This window comes from Phycodurus eques, chromosome 12 (genome assembly GCF_024500275.1).
Source record: "Phycodurus eques isolate BA_2022a chromosome 12, UOR_Pequ_1.1, whole genome shotgun sequence".
NCBI lineage: Eukaryota > Metazoa > Chordata > Actinopteri > Syngnathiformes > Syngnathidae > Phycodurus > Phycodurus eques.
In genome coordinates, this window is record NC_084536.1 from 16315162 (window position 1) to 16337248 (window position 22087).

A 22087-nucleotide genomic window follows, 5' to 3' on the forward strand; every position below is an offset into this window, starting at 1 on the left:
GAGTATCTCAAGGCACCACTGTACTTGTAGTTACGCAGTTAGTACTGCAACACATTGGCCTCAAAGGAATTGCTAAAGGGACCTTAGTTGAAGTATATACTCCCCAATGGTGTTACTATACTGTTGCTATAACTTAAAAATACTTTGCAATATGCATTCAATCAAGATTAACATTCTGACAATGCCTTTGGTGGGTTTTTGGAAGTATGTAGTCTGAAGCTAATAAAGTAGCAAACGCTCCTCTGTTTTTGCAGTAAACGTCACCCACCTGTCTGGATGAATGGAGGAGAGCACAAAAACTGCAAGAATAACATCCAGACTCTGTGGAGGAAAGGGAAGAGAGCCCTCTTCCTCACAAATATCATGCACAAACGCATGGCACAAAGAGTGGTCATAGTCGGGATGGCTCTGTGACAGGGGAACAAAATCAGTGATGTTCTGAGAGTTGTCTTTCCCAAGGCATGTCCCAAACAGCTTTCAGAGAACTGCTTACACAGCAACAAGAGAACATCAGCTCCAATGTTCATTACTGTCCAAAGTCTAATTCTAGACAGTATGGCATTAATCGAAGAACTATACTGTATTAAGAACACCCTTCATCACAACTGAGTGCAGACAAGTGAACACGTTAAATAGATACTGTACATTCAAAATATTACTCCAGTATGTAAATGTAAGTCTTCTTACCTTCAACAGTTGAATAGCACACGGAGAGAAGTCACAACAGTATAAAAATGCATCGTTTTCCCTGTGAACAAAAAAGTTAACATACAAAAATAATATGCTCACAAGATGTCACGATGCAAATATGAGACCTGGAATGTTATTTAAAACACAAAACCTTGTGAAGAGGTTCAAGCAAAGTAGACTGTGGTATTATTTCACGTGACACTTACTTGATGTTATTAATAATAGGAAATACACTGTTGCCAACTCCACACCCAACCTGTAAAGATGTACAGTATGTTATATAAATTGCATATTTAACATTGTGATCTTCAATTCACAAATTGTCTTAGTTTAACTTGTATACCAGGTCGTAAAAACATTTATCTATTTTCTTTACTGCTTACCCTCATTCGGGTCGCGGATGATCTGGAGGTGAATAGCAGTGAATAGCAGGGTACACCCTGGACTGATAGCCGGCCAATTGCAAGGTACACTTTCCACAACGAACAATTTACACTGACATTCACACCTATGGACAATTTACAGTCTTCAATAAACCTAACATGCATGTTTTGGGGCGCCAGCACACCCGCGACCCGAGTGAGGATAAGCGGTATGGTAAATAGATGGATGGATGAAATAACTTTTTCAGAATCTGAATCTGCAACTGAACATGCAAACTCCACACAGGAAGACCAGACCCCGGATTCGAACCCCCGACCTCCGTAGAGTGAAGCTAATGTGCGACGTGCCACCATAAAACACATCAAATTCAGAATACACACAAAATAATATTTTGCAAAACCTCCAATATCCTGAAAGAGGCGTCTTGTCCAGGGTCAGAAACCCACATGGCTGCTTCATTTGTTTCCAGTTCTGCATCTTGACATTGGTGCTGATGTCTTGAGGTACAGTCAAAGAGTGTGTAGCTGCTCTGTTGCTGACGTCTGCAATCCACCTCCCTGTTGAAGCTGCTGCTCTCGCTATTTCCGGCTTGGCTTTTTGAATCTGACGGAAGCAGTTCTGGGAATTCCAGAAGCAGCCACTTGCGATCTTTGAAGAATTTATCCTTGTGTTGCTCATAAAACTTATCCCAGTAGTGGCAAGCTTCTGTATCAAATTTGCCTGTGGACAAGACATTTATGAATAATGTCATATTTCACAAATCAATTTGCAAGGTAATGGCTTTGCAATTCAAATTTAAACACAATCTTGCCTTGTTCCCTTAACGGAATGTGCACTTTGGAGTTTTCAACAGCTTTTAACAGTGCGTTTTCTTTGTCCTCGTCTGTCCACTGCACATGATCCCTAAACATTAGGAAAACAATGATAAATTTAAAGGAAAACACATTTTACAAAATATATTGGATTTAAAGGTTGAACTAAAATCACACTTCCTCAATTGAATAAATACACAGATATATTTTTAGGATGTTGGATCACATTAGTCCAATGAAGCACTGACCACATATTGTGCTTAAAGATGTCATCAGGATTGGTGAGAATTCTTGAACCCAACGGAGGCGAAGGTCTTCTTTCTGTGCTCTTCAATCTTGTAGATACTCTGCTGAAGACTTTTTCCAGTGTGCTTAAATAGAGGCTCCGAAATTGATGCATTTATACTCTGAAAGCAGGCGGCTATATTAAATAACATATTTGCCCCACAAAATTAGTCAGTGTAATAGTCTACTATTTGCAGTGCTGGGAAGTAATGATGTACAAAAACTTTTTACTTTAACTCCCTACATTTAAACAGATATATGTACTTATTACTCATCATTTTGTCACAAAAAAAGGCTCCTTAGTTTTTTCAATCAACAGGGGATGTGACCACAATGTAAAAAAAAAAAAAGGTAAATAGAGAGCTAAAGCCAACCGCGATTGACATCTTGATTGACTGAGATCAAGATTGAGAAAATAGGGACAGCAGCCGCATGGAGGAACAGGAACTATGGAGTATTAACAACGATGATGCAACAGATTTGGAGAAGCCAGATATTCCCCAGCTATGGCCTTATTTAAGAGAATTGTTTGATCTTGTCGGCTTCAAGAATGACTCAGTGGCGAATGCCTTGTGTCTTGTGCCAGCCTAAAAAAAAAAAACACCAGGTTCTTGCTTTCATAAATTCTCTGTCTAATCTGAAAAAAAAATACATGCAAGTAAAGTATATATTTTTTTGTTATTCAGTTCACCCCTTTGCAAAGCTATGGGAACACAGTGTTATAAAAGGAGATGGAAAAAGTACTCCCACTGTACGTAAGTATAAGTACAGATATTCGTGTAAAAAGACTGCGCACAGTAGATTCAACTCCTGTACTTCATTAAAAGTAAAAACAAAAGTACAGAGTGTGAAACGTACTACATACAAAAGTAAAGAGTCAAATGAATTATTAGTCAATATACAACACCCGTGTTGGTAACTTATTTGTGCAGGAGTACTGTACGAGTTAGATAGTGACGCGTCTTGATTTATGCTGTTACACTCCCTTCCAGTCGGTGTCAGTAGTGAGAATTGACACTGTTGAGTGACAGTCACCGTGCGTGGAAAACGTTAACAAGAAGAAGACAGGCTTCCAAAACAGAACCAAGAAGGCTCAATAAACATATTCATCCAACGATCCGACGGTAAAACAACTACAACTCCAAGTTTACCTATTCAGTGTAATTTATTGTTTGTATCTCTCTTGCAAGACTAGGCTAATAAATGAGATAAAATAGCCCTTTGAATAAGATCTATCCGATTGAGTACGATATGATACCCTGGTGATAACTCTTTCGCTAACATCGCTAACTTAACTTAGATACATTTGAGATCCGACAAGAAAGTTCTCAGACCCAGGATCCTCCGAACAGGATCGGTTATTAAACTAAAAAACAAGACTATAATCACCCGGTTTGGTCGTGTTGTAGCAATAAACTGGAGCATTCCCCTTCACGCATGCGTACTCGGTCTCTTTTGTGTGAGCGTGTCGACGGGTTTTGACGTAATGGAACAATGTGGGTCAAAATGTAGTCGGGTACATTTTGTAAGACACAACGTAAAGTTCTTTTATGTACGACTTATTCTGTTCTGTGGAAAATACCACATTTCTGCACCTTACTTATTTAGTAAAATAAGAAGGCTGTGAAAACAAATCTACTGGAGACGTTTCTCATGATTTGACACAAAATGTATTGTTACTTTAGTTATTTTTCCGTAAATGCATTTTTAATTTTTTGCTTATGCATGTTTGTACATTTTTGTAATACTAGTTTATATTCCTCGCAATAGCAGTTTTGTAGTATATTGACTTTCTAACCCTCTGGGCTCTACACGGTGACCTTTTTTTTTTTAGCAGTTTTGTTGCAAGTATAATGAAAATTCCCAAGTGTGTGGATATTTGTCAGTTTTTTTTTTCACCAAAAACTTCAGCTCTTTAAATATGTGAATAGTATACTGTACAGAGTGTACCTTTTGTCTCCATCGTGGCCACTTTTAGCTAGCTCAAACCAGTTCAAACTACATTTCTACCGGTAATTCCTTGTTTATTATTTGCTGGATTGAATCGTCCAATTTGGTTAAATTGGTTTCAGGAATTTCATGCAATTTCATGTTCTTAATTTCTGAAACAGGCATTTACAAGCTAAATGCATTCCAATGGAGTAAATGAATGACGAAGTTTTGATTTGAAGAAGTGGAACACGTCTGCTGACCATGAAGAATACTATATTACATTTTAATTTAATTACAGTTGAAGCTCCCTCTGCAGGCTTTAGGAACATTGTACAGTACTATTAAAAAGGTGGTACTGGTAAACACTGAAGATTAAAATGTCTTTTTTTAAAGGTTGTTATACAACCTGCTCATTGTGCAAACAAACTGGAATTTGAATGGTTAATTTTTTTCAATTGATGGATCTTCTTTTCCTTTCGGCTTGTCCCGTTAGGGGTCGCCACAGCACCTCAGTCTTTTCCATTTCAGCCCAACTCCTGCATCCTCCTCTCTAACACCAATTGCCCTCATGTCTTCTTCCCTCACAGCATCTATCAACCTTCTCTTTGGTCTTCCTCGAGCTCTCTCTCCTGGCAGCTCCATTCTCATCATCCTTCTACCAATACTAACTCTCTATCTCTTCTGGATGTGTCCAAACCATTGAAGTCTGCTCTCTCTAACTTTGCCTCCAAAACATCTAACCTTGGCTGTCCCTCTGATGAGCTCATTTCTAATCCTATCCAACCTGGTCACTCCGAGATATAACCTCAACATCTTCATTTCTGCCACCTCCAGCTCTGCTTCCTGTTGTTTTTCAGTGCCACTGTCTCTAACCCGGACATCATGGCTGGCCTCACCACTGTCTTATAAACTTTGCCCTTCATCCTAGCAGAGACTCTTCTGTCACCTAACACACCTGACATCTTCCTTCACCTGTTCCAACCTGCTTGGACCAATTTCTTCTCTTCCTTATCAAAGTCATCATTGCTGTGGACTGTTGACCCCAAGTATTTAAAGACTTCCACCCTCGCTATCTCTTCTCTCTGTAGCTTCACTCTTCCCTCTTCGTCCCTCTCATTAATGCACATATAGTCTGTCTTATTCCAGCTAATCTTCATTCCTCTCCTTTCCAGTACATGCCTCCACCTTTCTAACTGTTCCTCCACATGCTCCCTGTTTTCACTGCAGATCACACTGTCATCTGCAAACATCTTGGTCCATGGGCATTCCAGTCTATCATATGTCAGCCTATCCACCACAACAGCAAATTACACACATTTCGAAAAACAAATAATTGTTTTTGATTGAAACATATTTTATACTAATGATAAGACCTGATGTTCGTTAAATACCGTCTGCAGTGAGAGATGTACACTCTTAAAAAATAATTACAGATGCTCTCTGACTATGTACTCTGTGCTTCTTCGTGGCCAAAATTGGCTCGCTGAAAGGATAGTTAAATTGAACAACACCTGAGGGTTAACACTATGGTTAAAAAAAGTACAGTACTTGTAAAATTGTATTGCCGTGTTTAGAGAGCACTTAACATGCCTTAGGTGTCCACTCAGTGTGACGAATGCTGTGTGCTTGTTGTGTTGACTGCTTTCAAAGGTTTAAATGCAAAGGGAAGAAGGAGCTATTAGGGGCTGTATGTTATGAATTCAGTAATGAACATTAACTATACATTCAATGTGCACTGACTTGTTCTAATTTCTTTTTATCTTTTTAGAAGGAAATGTAGTAGTATTTTTCACATTTGCCATGTCATTTAATCGTTTATTGTTTTCTTGCAGATGCTCTCTTGAAAGGTTGAGAGAAATGCCACCAGATGATGGCGCTTTACTGGAGAAAAAGGAACGTGAACGCTGCTGAAGTGCTAAGCTGGAGGGGAAGAGGTATCAGAGATGGTGGGACTCTAACTAGGCTCAATATAAAGGTCCTTAGGGGCATCCTTCTAGAAGTAAGTGAAAGCACAATACTACTTTAACATGGCTGGGGTTTCCATTTATGTTTAATTCATTTTTATCTATTGTCATAATTCAGGACAATAGGGATTTCTATAAAGTGTGGAGCAAGACCTCAAAATCCACAATAATGTATGAAAATGGTAAGATCTACCTAGATAACTACCTGAAGTGCTACAGCTGGTGAGTGCAAATGAATTATCTTTTCAATATGTAGTACTGTAGTACAAGTACATGATGATTCACCCAAAGTATTGCTGGCACAAATGTGATTCTAGTTAACTCATGGTATTAATAGTGGCCATACTATCTTCTATCATGACATTTCAAGTACATATAATATATGTGGCTGAATATTTACAGTTAAAATTAGTCTTACATGGCCAAATATTGTTTTTTGTTTGTTTTTTTGTTTGTTTGTTGAATGGCAGCATTGTGATCTGGTGGTTAGCACAGCTCCCTCACAGTTCTGGGTTTGGGGGTTTGAACTTCGGCTCCAGCCTTCCTGTATTGAGTTTGCATGTTATCCCCGTGCTTGCATGGGTTTTCTCTGGGAATTCCTGCTTCCTCCCACATTCCAAAAATATTGCTTGTTTGTATTTATGTGCCCTGCAATTGGCTGGCAACCAGTCCAGGGTGTCAACTGGGATAAGCTCCAGCACATCTGGGACCCTAATGAGGATAAACGGTATAGAAAATGGATGGATTGATGTTGAATGATATCTTAGGGCTGATGGTGAATATGTTTTACATTGAGACACAAAGTTTTATTGCCAAGCGTATAAAGGCATATCCAATATTATAATTTTGTAGTTCATTCAAAGGTTTCATGCTACATGTTTATCATGCTCCTTTGGAATAATGCAAAAGATTGCTTCTCCTCAAAATGTTCACATCGAAATAATTTTCAAACTTAAAAAATTACAAAAATTGAATAGTTCTCATTGCCACTTTCCAGCTAGAGATACCCATTTAACAATTAAAATACACTTCAACTCCAAATGTGGGTATGCCATGAATATATAGTTTGTACAACCCCAATTCCAATGAAGTTGGGACGTTGTGTTAAACATAAATAAAAACAGAATACAATGATTTGCAAATCATGTTCAACCTATATTTAATTGAATACACCACAAAGACAAGATATTTAATGTTCAAACTGATTAACTTTATTGTTTTTAGCAAATAATCATTAACTTAGAATTTTATGGCTGGAACACGTTCCAAAAAAGCTGGGACAGGTGGCAAAAAAGACTAAGAAAGTTAAGGAATGCTCATCTAACACCTGTTTGGAACATCCCATGGGTGAACAGGCTAATTGGGAACAGGTGGGTGCCACGATTGGGTACAAAAGGAGCTTCCCTGAATTTCTCAGTCATTCACAAGCAAAGATGGGACGAGGTTCACCTCTTTGTGAACAAGTGCGTGAGAAAATAGTCAAACAGTTTAAGGACAATGTTCCGCAACGTACAATTGCAAGGAATTTAGGGATTTCATCATCTACGGTCCGTAATATAATCAAAAGGTTGAGAATCTGGAGAAATCACTGCATGTAAGCGGCAAGGCCGAAAACCAACATTGATTACCCGTGATCTTCGATCCCTCAGGCGGCACTGCATCAAAAACCGACATCAATATGTAAAGGATATCACCACAAGGGCTCAGGAACACTTCTGAAAATCAATGTCTGTAAATACAGTTCGGCACTACATCGGTAAGTGCAACTTGAAACTCTACTATGCAAAAGGCATTTATCAACAACACCCAGAAACGCCACCGGCTTCTCTGGGCCCGAGCTCATATAAGATGGACTGATGCAAAGTGGAAATGTGTTCTGTGGTTCGACGAGTCCACAGTTCAAATTGTTTTTGGAAATTGTGGACGTCGTGTCCTCCCGGCCAAAGAGGAAAAGAACCATCCAGACTGTTATGGGCGTAAAGTTCAAAAGCCAGCATCTGTGATGGTATGGGGCTGTGTTAGTGCCAATGGCATGGGTAACTTACACATCTGTGAAGGCACCATTAATGCTGAAAGGTACATACAGGTTTTGGAGAAACATATGCTGCCATCCAAGCAACGTCTTTTTCATGGACGCCCCTGCTTATTTCAGCAAGACAATGCCAAACCACATTCTGCACGTGTTACAACAGTGTGGCTTCGTAGTAAAAGAGTGCGGGTACTAGACTGGCCTTCCTGCAGTCCAGACCTGTCTCCCACAGAACATGTGTGGTGCATTATGAAGCGTAAAATATGACAACGGAGACTCTGGACTGTTGAACAGCTGAAGCTGTACATCAAACAAGAAGGGGAAAGAATTCTACCTACAAAGCTTCAACAATTAGTGTCCTCAGTTCCCAAATGTTTATTGAATGTTGTTAAACGAAAAGGTGATGTAACACAGACATGACCCTGTCCCAGCTTTTTTGGAATGTGTTGGAGCCATAAAATTCTAAGTAAATGATTATTTGCTAAAAACAATAAAGTTTATCAGTTTGAACATTAAAGATCTTGTCCTTGTAGTGTATTCAATTAAATATAGGTTGAACATGATTTGCAAATCATTGTATTCTGTTTTTATTTATGTTTAACACAACGTCCAAACTTCATTGGAATTCGGGTTGTATATTATCAGGATCATTTAAGTTGTGCATAATTTTTGCACATTTTGTCTTCTGTCTAAATGGATGCTAAAGGCTGAAGTCATTGTGAATTAACAACAGTATTATAACTTTCTGATGAACCTTTCAGTATTCATTCCAAGCCTCATGCTCTCTACAGTTTGCCTAAACGATCTAAAATCGATAAGTTTGAAGATACCTTGCTGTGTCAGAGCCCACTTGTAAGTCACGGCAAAAATATTATATTCTTACATCTATACCTTTATGATGACCATAACTGTGAATCTTTGTTGTTGGCAGGAAACCACATTGGACTCTCCTTCTGATCACAAGCCCAGCCTTTTGTTTTTGACAGCCAATAATTGGTTGTATCGCTTATCAGACTCAACGGGACAGGAGTTGGAAGGAGTTTTCCTCTCTTCAAAACACAAGTTCAGGTAAATGGAAAACATTTAGCATTTTGTAGTTTTTTTTTTTTTATTTAAACAAAGTATCTGTGTTTCATTTTGCATTTTTTTTTCAGGTATCTAACCTGGGATATTTCTCAAGAGATATTTTATGTTAAATCTGTTCAAAGCAAAGCCACACCCCTAGCACGACAGGTATGAATGAATTGATCGTATCATGAGGTGTTTGAAACACTTAAGTTACCTAATTTAACATTTTTGACATTGCCAAAATATCAGAAATACCTCTCCGTAAAATGTAGTATGGTTGTGTACAACTGCCAAGTATAATTCCGTAAGTAATTAGGTTGTTGAACTATTTACTATATTTCATCTCATCAAATGGTACAAGTGTGTCAAATGTCCATTGAGCATCTAATACTAAATATCAGGAAGTGCCGCAATGACAAGATTATTAAAGCCCAGGGTGAATCACGGGACTAGTTTGTTTATTTTTATTCTTATTTTACCAGGCTGGTATCACACAGAATACAGTGATTCATCTGGCCATATTCCAAGTTTTCCCCTTACAAATTGTGGGCATGATGGAAGTCAACAAACAGGTTTGTACGTTTATCCTTGTAACGTGCTTTGCTTATAGCAGGGATTTGGTATGAGGAGATCCATGTCAATCTTGCAGGTATTCGGGAGCGGCTTTACTGATGTTGTTTTATCTCAGGGTGTTCTGGCTGTTTCCTATAGCAAGGCAGTGAAGCTGTTTAGCTTTGAGCACATTGTGCAAAAGGTGTGTATCTTCCATGCCATACTAAATATTAATCATTTAATTACTGTATTTCTTAAAATAATGGCCTCTATAAAATGCCATGCCTCAATGAATTGCCTGCTTTCTCATCCACTTGGATACATAATTGCCTCACTTCAAATGCCTCCTTTAGCGTAGATGTGCTGTTGTGGGTACATGCTTGGCAGTAGACACGTTGTACTTTATCTTCTTTTTTAAGTGTGAAATAATCCAGACTTTGGACATTCTGTCTTTTACGCACTCTTTCGTCCCGGCTCGCCGACATTGCGCCAATTTATTTGTAAGAGGAGTGGTGCGTCCGACTGCAGTAACATTAGTCTTGTGTGGAAATATGATCGCTGCGGAGCTTTGAGGCAGAGATTTTGCTTTGACTTTTTTTTTTAACTAATTGTTTGAGTTATTTGATTCATCATTTCAGCCCTACTGCATTTACCATTATTATGACATGTACTATACTACCATGTTTGCCAAATTAACACAAGTGGTGTTTTAATTATTTATTTGTTTTCTGGTCCACATGAACAGTTGCTGATAAATAGTCACAATATACCAGAATCATTATGTAATGATTACCGTATAACATAAGACATTGATTACATCATCCTTATTTATAAAATAGAGTGAAAAAAACACACCCAGCCACTATTTGAGTAAACTGTCCTTTCATTTTGGTTGACTACATTGCTAACACCAAGTAAGTGTTTTCTTGTGTAGTACTTGGTGGAGAAATTAATGCTTGGGAAGGCAAGTTCACTTCTCAGTGGCAAAACAGTGGGAGATGTTCCATTTGGCATCCCGGTAAATATCCAGATTACAGGTACGTATAATACAGTTTGTGATTAAGATTGTATTAATACTCTTGACCTCGAAATAAGACTTTTTATTTGGGGTAACAATGCTTAATTTCTGCTCTGATTACATAGATTGCCCTCCTGTGCTTTTCGAAGTGTCCTGCTCCAATAATGGTGTGCAGATTGGAGGCTTTCCTTGGCACTACATTCACACACCACCGCAAAAATGTCATCAAGGGACTCACCACTTCTGCTCACTTAAAGACGGCACGATGGTATAAAAAATAAACTCTTAACGGGAAGAAAATTTAGACATGAATGACAGAAATAATGTACAAATTGTAACATTCAGATAGTTTGAGTTTTAAGTGTGTTGAATGTAACACAGTGCTAAATTGGTCAGCAACAAAGTGAAATGTCAGCCTAAGTGGGGTGAGGGCACAGTTGTTTTTGACAGTTGTTTTTAGTCCTCTTCTAAAAGCTGCTTTTGTTCCACTTCTTTCTATTTATGTCTGCTTTGGATACCTTCTTAAGCACTTTCCTCCCTGAGCTACACTCTACACTTCAGAATGTACCCCAGCTAAGTCTTATTTCTTTTTAAATCGATGTAGGCCATAAATGGAATACAGAACATGAAGTGTTACTCTCTAGAGAGTGACGTAATTTTCTTCCATCCTGATGACTCAGGAAGAATCATTCATGTGGGGCCCAACACCATTAAGTGAGTAGTACAAAGGAACAATGTTTCAATATTAGGTATACCGTCAATAATGTGTGATTAACCTTATCAGAAAGGTAATAATTTAAACTAAATTATGTTTTACTAGGGTTTAGCCCCTTGGCATCTTAATGCATTAAAATAAACATTTGATCCCTCAGTATGACATTACAGTTCTCTACCAGTGCAAACTACAAGAACAAGAATATACATTGTTTAATTCAGACATTTCTGATAGTGTCATTCAAACAGAATATTACTGTGGTGTCTTTGTAAAGACCTCAACAGCTTTGTAAAAACAACTTGCATGACAATCTCAGTACCTCCTTCATCATCAAGATCATTTAGCTGCTGTTGGTGGTTTTTGGTAAATGCATTTTTTTTCTCCCAGCATTCTAAAAATCCTTGGTGAGTTGAACAGTGGATTGCCATCAAAGGTAGTAAAAGATTTCTCAATGGCAACTCATCAGCCCAACATCGTAAGTGTTATGCTTTGGTATGGATGGATGTTTTTGTGTCGCTTATATTTCCTTAATCTTTCATAATGTTATGTTTCTGTTATATATATCTACTGTAGTCTACCTCGCAAGTCACTGTCACCTCGTCAGGTCGCACAGTGAGGAGAAGATTCCAACGGCTCGATGATGACCCCGATCAAGAGGTATGAAAATACAGCAAATGATAGCTATTTTGGATTCATAGACGATTGGACCAACTGTTGTTTCCCTCTCACCAAACTCCTTACTGATGTTCTCGTAACACACAGACTCAGCAACAACAACTTCTCAAAAGTCATTACCTGACTCAACAGCCATAATCAAAACCCCACGTAATTCACCACACTACACACCCCTGGACTCCTCCTTACATTATCCAACTGCAATAACTCCAAGCGTATTATTCATAATATGAATAACATACATGTGTATTATTAATATAACATACAAGTGCCATATTACCAGCATGTTTACAAGTGTTACCAAGTCGCCTTATTATTTTTCTATTTTTTTTTAAATAGCTTCTACTGCCTCATGCACATTATTTATTTATTATTATATACACATTAAATACATGTATTATTTTCATATGAACAATATCTTTTTCCTTTCTCTCTTTTTTATGTCACACCATGGAGAAGCATCTCAATTTGCTCGTGCACCGCAACGACAATAAAGGCTATTCTAGTGTAGTCTAACCCATCGCAACCTTGTGGGTCGACACTCTCCATTGAAATACTTTGACAGCTCTTTATTGTGCCATTGGTGGTTTGGAATAGAATCTATTGATTCTGTGGATAAGTTTCTTTCAAACACATAATTAGTTGAAATGAGGAGCACTTTCTTAAAATCACGGGATTCATCTGTGTGCCTTAAGGACACATAACCAGTTTGTGGGAGCCGGAATTATTGCTTGTTGGTAGGCGATCTAATTATTTTCCTTGATCAAACACCAGAGGTGACAAAAGTAAAAGTACTGATACTTGTACAAAAACAACTCTGGTCAAAGTATTGAAGCAACCCCCTTGCTTAAGTAAAACTACAAAAGTATACACTTATAAATGTACTTAAGTACAAAATATGTAAAAAGTAAATGATATTTCCAACCCAATAAATACATATCAGGAAATGTTTGTATCGCTTCACATGATCGGCATGCTTTCTCTAGGGGGCAAGAAAGGAAAAAACAAAAACAGGTAGACTGTAATGAAAAGATTTATTTATTTGTATTTATTTGTACTATTGAAATAAACAACAACATAAATAGTTAAACATATAAAAGCTACATTTATTTAAAACATTTATTTGCCCACTGAAATAAATGTTTAAAATATGATGTTAATGCTCACAAATGACAATTTACTGACAATGAGCCATACATTAACAAGCTAGCTTTCTAAAAAAACTGTCATGGTTCACACAAAGCATTGTAGGTGCTTTAATAATATACTGGTATGTGTTGGAGGCAACATTCCCATAAAAGGCCATGTTTGTACACTGAAATTAAAGTATAACGTGCTCATTTCCCAACCGATTTTCATGAGGGTTATTTTTGTCAGAAAAACTAAAAGTATTCTTACCTATAACTTTGAAAGGTTATTCTCCGCAAATATGAAGAGTTTCTTTCCATGAAAGAACTAACATCTTCTCTTTAGCAACATGAAACTATTTTGATTCTTGCAGGAACACAAACAAACATGTTCCCGAAAACACAGAAAATAATATGTGATTTTTAAACACACATCCAAACCCTTAGCAGTACACATTGAAAAACAATGAATGTGTTTTGGTGTGCACTGGCTTCTGAAACAAATGGACCACATGCTACCAGGAAATAAATAATGTGGACAGAAAATCTAAAAAAGTAACAAATGTTTCAGACATTCCGTATGGTAGTATATGAGGACGAGCTGGACCTTTTGGCAGTGGTGGTCACCAATGGTGCAGACGGGGAGGGAAGGGCTCAGGTCCGGCTACATGACAACCAGAGTGGGCAGTTACTGAAGACTGTTGATCTGTTGGAAAAATGGGATGAGGTGAGTAACGACACGCTCATGTGCCAGTGTACTGAGGTGAACCTTTCATCTTTGGTTTCAGACTTACAGGCATGATCTGGTATTTGACAAAGACACAATTGTTCATATTGAACAAAAGAACAACAATGTCTGCTGCCATGTCTACAAGCTCAAGACTGCCACCAGATAGCACCAAAGGAGAAGTGAAACTGCTTTTAGTTTTAGAAGAAGAATCACCTTTATTGTCATGAACATGCATGGATGCACACAAACTTTGTTCTCTGCATTTTACCCATCACAGTGAACACACACACTTGTTACTGCAACACACTGGAGCAGGGGGCAGCGGAAGTGCCCGGGGAGCAGATATTTGATAGATAGATATTTGTGTTAAAAAGTAAGTAGTATAAGTAAAAAGTCACCAGAAAAATAAATACCCCTGAAAAATTGACTTAAAGGTGCCATTTTTTAGCTATTTAGGCCTCCATAAAGTAAACCTCTAACACAGACTTAGTATAAAAGTGTCAATTTCATTTTTAACAAATACCTTGGTTTTTTTTATACGAGTATCCAGAAAAGGCCCCTCTGACAGCTACTTCTGTTTGACCCAGTTTTGTATCCGCTTTGCCCATATTTGGCTAAGACAGCTCCCTTTCCTCTGATTGGTTGCCTCCGTGGAGAAGACCCAAGCCCTCACTACTTGTGAGAGCACACGTGTTATGTTGTTGACGTAGATAAGCTCGAGAAATTCGAATGACCTGATTTCAGGCCTCTCGGCAGAAAAACATCTGTAACTCAGGAATGCATGGATGATTTTAATTCATATTTCACATGTTTATTGAAGCACCATGGAGCCAATATCATCCCAAATACTAGAAAAAGATGGTTTGGTAAAATATGGGACCTTTAGGTTTATTCCAATCTGCTACTTTGTACAGTGTTTAAGTTGAATATTTCTGTAGAAAATATGTCATTTTTTTAATTAAATAAATCATCACGTTGTTATTTCATTACGAGAGTCGTTATGTCATTGTTATTTAAATCAGTCGAACACAATTTAACCATAATTGCTAGTTTTAATCGATAGATTGACAGGGCTATTGACGAAGTCATTAGATGTTATTGTTAATGATGTTTTTTAGATGTTTTTGGTAAAAAGAAACAAAGAATGTCTCCTGTCACAAAAGCGCTCTAAAAGTGGTGGTTTGATCTGGATCTTGCATGATGACGCATAATTCTAGTCCATCTTACATTGGTTCCCTCACACAGTTAACGTGCTTGTGTACATGAGTGGACCCTTATTTTGTTCATTGTGAAAATGAACAGACACATGGAGGAGCAGCATGGTTTCACAACATCCGGGTGAGTCACAGTCCCTGGTGTGGTTGTGGAACGTTTCCCGACTTTCGTAGGGAACTATTCTGAGAGCTGCAGCCAGCGAAGCCGCCGAAGATTATAAAAAAGACACTCATAATCCTAACAGATTTAAGAAGAAGAAAAAAAACAAAAAAAACGTTTTAACCTTAACATTCGTATTTTATCACTTTACCTAGTTTGGTTCTTAGCACTACTTGACGTATTTAAATTCTTAGCCATTGTCGTGAGCTCGAAATGCTGCACACCAAGTGATTCGCGAGAGACTGTTGCGGTTATATCAGAGGTTTTAATTGGCCCAAAATGAAGATAGAGAGGAGTACTTGGTTTAGTACAGTGGTTCTCAAACTTTTTACACCAAGTACCACCTAAAAAAATACTTAGCTCTTCAAGTGCCACAATCATGACTAATAATCAAATACAGTAGCGAAGTAGGCCTTAAGTGTCAATCAAAATATTTGTTGTTCTTAAAGGTATATTTAATATTGTAAGCTACTGTAACAATATTCACAGTTTGAACATTAACACTGCTCTTAGATAGAGGACAATTAAAAAAACTACTTAAATTATTGAATTACAATGTATTGCACATCAAAGTGTGGCTCAAGAAAAGTAAAAAAAACAAAAACAGTTCTTAACGATTAAATGCAAATGTACTATAATGTGAAATACAACTAAACTGTACTTAGTGGTTCTTTCGCACATACAACTAGTGGTACTAGTAAACCACTTTGAGAATCACTGGTTTATAGTATGTTTTTTTTTTATTGCCTCACTGGTCCCCACAAGTAGGTACACACCGAAAGAAAATGATACAACATAAATTATTGCAAATCATTTGCAGAACCCATGGGCACCAGTTTTGAAAACCTGTGGGTCACCTATATCTTAATAAGAGATCATTTGAATTGCACACTTGTAATACTGATAACAGTTGCTTAACATTCATACAGTAAGTGTTTATAGTGCAGAGCAGTGACTCCCAACCAGTGTGCCGTGAGCGCTCTTCAGGTGTGCTGTGGAAAATTATCAAATTTTACTTAGTTGCTCCAAAAATGGTTTATTTACAAGATATAATGTATCTTTGTCCATCTATTTATGCTAGTGAGGCATAGTGACAGAGAGAACAAATACATTGTCTTGTATTAGATGGCAGGAAGTACATACAATAATTGATGTATCCACTTTTTGTGACATTTTTGTTTGTCGGTGTGCCGTGAGAGTTTTCAATTGTAAAATGTGTGCCTTGGCTCCATAAAGGTTGGAAATCACTAGTGTAGAGAAGAACACGGAATGATGACCAGAAAATTGTTTCGTGCTACAAGTATTTTATTTTGTGTCGTACTTGGCAGAAATCAGCGTCACGGGGTAGGATACGAAAAGTAAATAATCGTGAGTTTTGTAAGCAGGAAAGTTACAAAACGCCCCACTTCGGAGCAATTTGCACACCACCGCGTCACGTGACTCCAGTCTTCAGTCTGGAATTGTTCAACCAGCTCCCAGGACAGACCTGCCACTGAGAGACGAGGCGGCCATGGAGAACTACAAACCCTTTCTGGTCATTTTGTCCTCCGCCGTAGTCGTGGGCATTATCTCCATAATATTCGTGCTAAGATGGGTTTTTTACTATCAAGGGGGTCTGGCCTGGGACGGAGGACTGGCCGAATTCAACTGGCATCCGGTGTTGAACATCTGCGGATTTATCGTGCTGCAGGGTCTGGGTGCGTTTTATAATTTTCATTATTATTTCTCAAAACAAAGGAACGCAAAAGGATTTGAGGTTAATATTTTTACATAAGGCATATTTTCAGACAGAGCGTAGAAGGAGGCGTTGCTGTGTGGGCGACAAACTTAGTCAACAAGGTTTTAGCACGAGTAACCACGTGGACAGCACTGCGATGTTTTGAAACCTGTTTGTGGCTGTAAAGTGCCTTAATTATCGGTTTGTCTCAATGCTATATTACCTTAGTGACATGGTTCCAATTAACTCTGGTTCTTTCTATTTAATGTGGAAATTAAAGATACTAAATATGAGCAGACATCACTCTTAACTGCCACAGCTAATGTCCTTTTTTTTTATTAAAATTTTTTTTTTGTAAATTGATATCCAACACAAAAACAGCAACAAAGTGACTGTAATTGTTTTGTTACGTTTGAAATACAGTATTAATTAAATTAACAAAATCTAGGGCTAAATGATATTGCCTTAAAATTAAATCTCAAATGTTTTTTTCATAACAATCCAATTTCCGATTAAAATCTATTGTTTCCCCTTTCACTTAAAGATAAAGCACATAACAATGACATTATTCAAAATAAATTGTCTTTATTATTTTCTCCTGAGACCAAACAAGCTTTAAGAGTTGTTGTACAGCATTATCTTACATCAACTTCCGCAGAAATTAGCTTTGCTTCTTTCTACTTATACCAAACAAGGTTTTTAAAGGATTTTATTTTGACTATTTAATTATTTGCTTTTGCTTGCATCAACCTGCACAGAAGTAAAATAATATATACATATTTTTACAGATCATGTGAGGATAAGCGGTACAGAAAATGGATGGATGGAAAATAAATGCTTCCTCATGGGGAAAAAAAAAATCTGTTTTGTTAAAATGTGTGTCGTATGCCTGGATCAGACTAAAAGACAAATTTGGTCTTTGACGATTGCACTATGTCAGACTACTGCCATAAAATCTTGCCGTATCTTGGGCAGGCAGTGGCAACACTTCACAACATTTATTCCGAGAGCACCGTATCCCGTCTTTTAAGATCACTGGGCTTTATCTTGTCAAATCAAACACTGTCGGAGAGGCGGAACCAGAAAATGTGTCACCGGTCAATACGACCAGATCTACCCGTTACCATGGCAATGATCACAGTAATGGATCGTGCCAATGTGTATTGTATTGTGTTGTGGGGGAAAAGAACAAAAAGAGGAAAAGTGCGGTGTCATCACCGGTGCTCGGGAGTGGGCTGTCCATTCAAGAAAAGCTCGAGGTATGTTCACGTACTTTTAATATAATAAGGCTAGCAACCAGGCAACATAATGTTATGTAGCCTAGCAAGCTAGTGCTAGCACTAACGTTTGTATGTAAACAAGCTGTTGTTCTGTCGTATCATGCTATGGAGCTTGGGTGAATAAATGTTGACAACGGCGACCAAGTATGTTGACAACGGAAAGCACGGGAGGCGAAGCACCGGTCACAATACGCAATCCTATTGGTCGACGTCGAAGGTGCGCTGTCGGAGAGTTGTCGTTGATATGTCACACTACATGGAAGATATATATATATAAAACAAAAAGACTTCATTTTGGCGTTGTAGGGCTATCATTGGGCCAAATCGTTGGTCATGGACTATGTCATACTACGAGACATTTTGTCGTTCCCAAAAAAATATGTCTGGCCCGATCTGGGAAATCGCCCGTGATAGCTAATCGGGCCAATATCGGGGCTGAAATCCATTTGTCTGATCTATGCATTACGTAAACATGATCTTAATAAATTAACATTTAACATGTTCAACAAATTGATTTTAACATTATAAAATGAGCCGTCAAACTGGATTGCTCAGCTGGTCCATACGCTATGTTTCTTGTCGAAGACTCGTGCAGCACACCCTCCAGAAAATATTTGCAGCTTGGAAGCACAAACCTCGGGTTAAAAGTTTACTACATTTCAATAAATAACAGCTTTTGCAATGTATAAATGGGCATTGGGCACAATCTATGTCTTTAGACCTCCACTGTCTTTCTTGTGATACACAAAACAATGTGAAAGTAATTTAGCTCAAGTTGGGTGTTTCGTAGCGGTAATTAAAGTCCTCAATTGCTTTTTGAAAAATATTCACTTGAAAAGTCGGCAACGTGGCAACACTGATTGTGCTTTTGTAAACTAACTCCTCTCTGTTCACAGTCATGTTGTTAGTAGAAGCAGTGCACCCCAGCTTTAAACTATTGAATTCGTTATAAAAATAAAATTGTTCCGGGCAATAAACTTGAATTAATCCATGAACTCTTTATCATTGTGGTTGTAGTTTGCAGGGGCATAAAATTGCACTGCGTCAAATGTTTTTTTATATATAAATAGCTCTAGTATTTACTCTCTGTATGGCAAAATATAAGAAAGAGTTCTCAGTATCGATAATCAAAAGTTCAATACTGACATTTTCATCTCATTCTTGGAATGTCACTACTAGAGTGTGCAGGTGCGCCTAATGTTGTATATGACAGAAGCTGTTTTCAAAAGTGACAAGTGCGTTTCATTCTAGTTATGAAACACCTCATTTGAAAGACAAACTTTCTCTCTTCCAGCCATCATTGTGTACAGACTACCATGGAGCTGGAAGTGCAGCAAATTTACCATGAAGTTTATCCATGCAAGCTTGAACTTGGTGGCCTTCGTCTTTGCTGTTGTGGCTACAGTGGCAGTTTTTGACTTTCACAACACTGACAAAATCCCCAACATGTACAGTCTGCACAGTTGGGTGGGCCTGACAGCTGTAATACTGTACTCTCTTCAGGTAAATGCATTGTATTTCACTGGCTTTTTTTTTGTAATGGCAATTACTGCAGTTAGTATAGATGTAGTTAGTTAGATAGTTTATCTCCATGAAAGTTCATATATAGCTCTTGGAATGGGCTCGTTTGAGGCAGATCTGGTTATGATTTGTGTAATTTGAAGATCTCTAACATTATTGCTATTGTCTACTAAGTTATGGTCTGAACTATTCATTGGTGAAACTTTTTTTTTTTGTAAAATTTAAAAGTAGATATGTTTTTATGCAGCTTGTTTTAGGGGTTACCCTGTATTTGATGCCATTTACACCTGTATCCTGGAGAACGGCCTTTATGCCCATCCATGTCTACAGTGGCCTGCTCCTCTTTGCCTCGGTTATAGCAGTGGCACTCATGGGCATCACTGAGAAACTTATTTTTAGCCTGTAAGTACAGAAAAACAGCTTCACCAAGGTATTTAAATCGCAATTCATTTGTAGGTATGCTGAACCACTGAATGTAGCTTCATTTTATTTATCTCCTCTTAGGAACAACCCAAAGTATAAGAATTTGCCCCCAGAGGCAATCTTTGTGAACATTCTGGGACTACTTCTGGTAGTTTTTGGAGTGCTAATCGTTTGGATTGCCACTCGGCAGTCTTGGAAACGGCCCACTGACCAGACCTTGCATAGTTTGCATTCCGATGGGGGCGGTGAGGACGGCACAAACGTGGGTCCAGCCCTGTCTCAACTGTCAGATGCAGCGGAGGGTGAAACCTTTGGGGAATTCCGCAGGAGGAGTAATAAATTTGATGATCAGGTCAACTGACTTTCAAAATAAATAACTCAGAGTTGGAACTGTCTCTGGTTTAGAATGAATGTACACTCCTTTTCCACTGGTCAATAATGCTGTATTTTTCTTCATATTTGTTTCATATTTTTGCTATATACAGTAGATGCTGAATGTGTGCCATATGTGCCATTTTTCGGGGTCCTTAGCCAAACCGATGTTGTTTTGCACAATGCCCATCCCATATACCTACTGGGGGCGTGCCTTTAGCGTCCTTCACGCGGACCCTTCCCTGTTTAACGTCCGCATGCTGTCCTCAGTCACGGCCGCCTTTCCTCTATATAAGCAGCGTGTCGGCAGGAAATGCTCCCAGTTAGTCAAGCGGAGTGCTCATCAAAGTCACACAACAACATTTACAGATTTTGGAACTCTGCACACACATAAGGCGCGCCGCATTATAAGGCGCCCCGTCCATTTTGGAGAAAATGTAAGACTTTTAAGTGCGCCTTATGGTTGTGAAAATACAATATGCTGTATTTTTCTTCATATTTAATCTTATTAAATATATATATTTAATCTTATCTCATATTTTTGCTATACACAGTAGATGCTGAATGTGTCGCCCTATGTCCTGATTGTATGTAAATAGCCTCCTCTGTTTGATATGAACTGGATTCACATGTATTAGTAATCATGACAAACTTTACTAAACTCCCTCGATTCTCTAGTATTGTTATATGTTTGAATTATTCGCATACCATTTTACATAATTTACAAAAAAAAAAAAACAGATTCTAATGTGAGTCTGTCAGTACTTGGGTATTGAATATAAGTAGCAGTATATACATACACAAGTGGTGGGCAAAGTATTGTCCACGGCCCACGTGTGGCCCACTCTGTTAGAGCATTTTTATTAAAGTCCCTGTAAAGTGAAACTAAATGTCTTGTAAATTGACCACCACAGGGAAGAGTGTTGTTCATAACCCTAGCAAATTTGTATTTATTTAAAAGAAATGGGCAAGTATATAAAATGAGGCTTCATAATTGTCAAAAATCAAGCCATTGTCTCTGCTCGCAAATGCTGTGTGCGTGTCCGCTGAATGTGTGAAACTGCCCTGCGGAAAAATGATTGTTACTCCGTCTATCACCTTTCGTATGCCTACACATCCCTACATGTTTGAGCTATGATAATATAGCTGCATAAAACCCGTTGGGTGGAATATATCCCACCAGGTCGTCATGGGGCTTTTGACATTGAGGCGCTCTTATGCAGCCACACCAACATAAAGTCACGGGCCACATCTTTTTTAGTGGGGAAGGGGTAACTTATGCTGACTTATGTTTTAGCCATGCCCTAAAAATCAGGAGAACTGAAGTGGTAAAAAACAACACTATATTGCCGTCTACATAGTTTTCAGTCCTTTGCACGTTTCCAGCAAATATCTTCAAACATGTACAGTAATAATGTA

General features: G+C 38.1%; 3 protein-coding genes across 7 annotated transcripts in view; 2 read left to right on the forward strand and 1 right to left on the reverse strand.

Moving 5' to 3' along the window:
• The window catches only part of mettl8 (methyltransferase 8, methylcytidine), a 7817-nt gene extending 4198 nt beyond the window's left edge, over nucleotides 1-3619 (reverse strand). For both annotated transcript variants that reach the window (XM_061692647.1, XM_061692646.1), the window contains exons 1-7: nucleotides 3561-3619; nucleotides 2135-2293; nucleotides 1886-1977; nucleotides 1475-1794; nucleotides 897-946; nucleotides 688-748; nucleotides 269-408 (exon numbers count right to left, since the gene is read on the reverse strand). In XM_061692647.1, coding sequence (XP_061548631.1) covers nucleotides 269-408; nucleotides 688-748; nucleotides 897-946; nucleotides 1475-1794; nucleotides 1886-1977; nucleotides 2135-2286 — 815 coding nt within the window. In that variant the 5' untranslated portion in view covers nucleotides 2287-2293; nucleotides 3561-3619. The remainder of the gene's footprint in view (nucleotides 1-268; nucleotides 409-687; nucleotides 749-896; nucleotides 947-1474; nucleotides 1795-1885; nucleotides 1978-2134; nucleotides 2294-3560) is intronic.
• Nucleotides 3187-14960, forward strand: dcaf17 (ddb1 and cul4 associated factor 17). 4 transcript variants are annotated; one of them, XM_061692639.1, is made up of 15 exons: nucleotides 3187-3295; nucleotides 5936-6102; nucleotides 6186-6289; nucleotides 8858-8948; nucleotides 9028-9164; nucleotides 9251-9329; nucleotides 9647-9736; nucleotides 9814-9918; nucleotides 10651-10753; nucleotides 10860-11002; nucleotides 11339-11448; nucleotides 11837-11924; nucleotides 12023-12106; nucleotides 13823-13978; nucleotides 14040-14960. In XM_061692639.1, exons 2-15 carry the CDS (start codon nucleotides 5971-5973, stop codon nucleotides 14145-14147), a joined length of 1530 nt encoding a protein of 509 aa, XP_061548623.1. In that variant the 5' UTR covers nucleotides 3187-3295; nucleotides 5936-5970; the 3' UTR covers nucleotides 14148-14960. The 4 variants fall into 4 exon arrangements, with proteins under 4 accessions (XP_061548623.1, XP_061548625.1, XP_061548624.1 ...); XM_061692641.1 differs by having other exon boundaries at nucleotides 9853-9918; XM_061692640.1 differs by having other exon boundaries at nucleotides 8888-8948.
• A 1813-nt stretch (nucleotides 14961-16773) lies between these two features.
• On the forward strand, nucleotides 16774-21649 carry LOC133410553 (plasma membrane ascorbate-dependent reductase CYBRD1). The gene is made up of 4 exons (XM_061691892.1): nucleotides 16774-17052; nucleotides 19647-19855; nucleotides 20121-20275; nucleotides 20378-21649. Exons 1-4 carry the CDS (start codon nucleotides 16866-16868, stop codon nucleotides 20655-20657), a joined length of 831 nt encoding a protein of 276 aa, XP_061547876.1. The 5' UTR covers nucleotides 16774-16865; the 3' UTR covers nucleotides 20658-21649.
• Nucleotides 21650-22087: the final 438 nt, after the last annotated feature.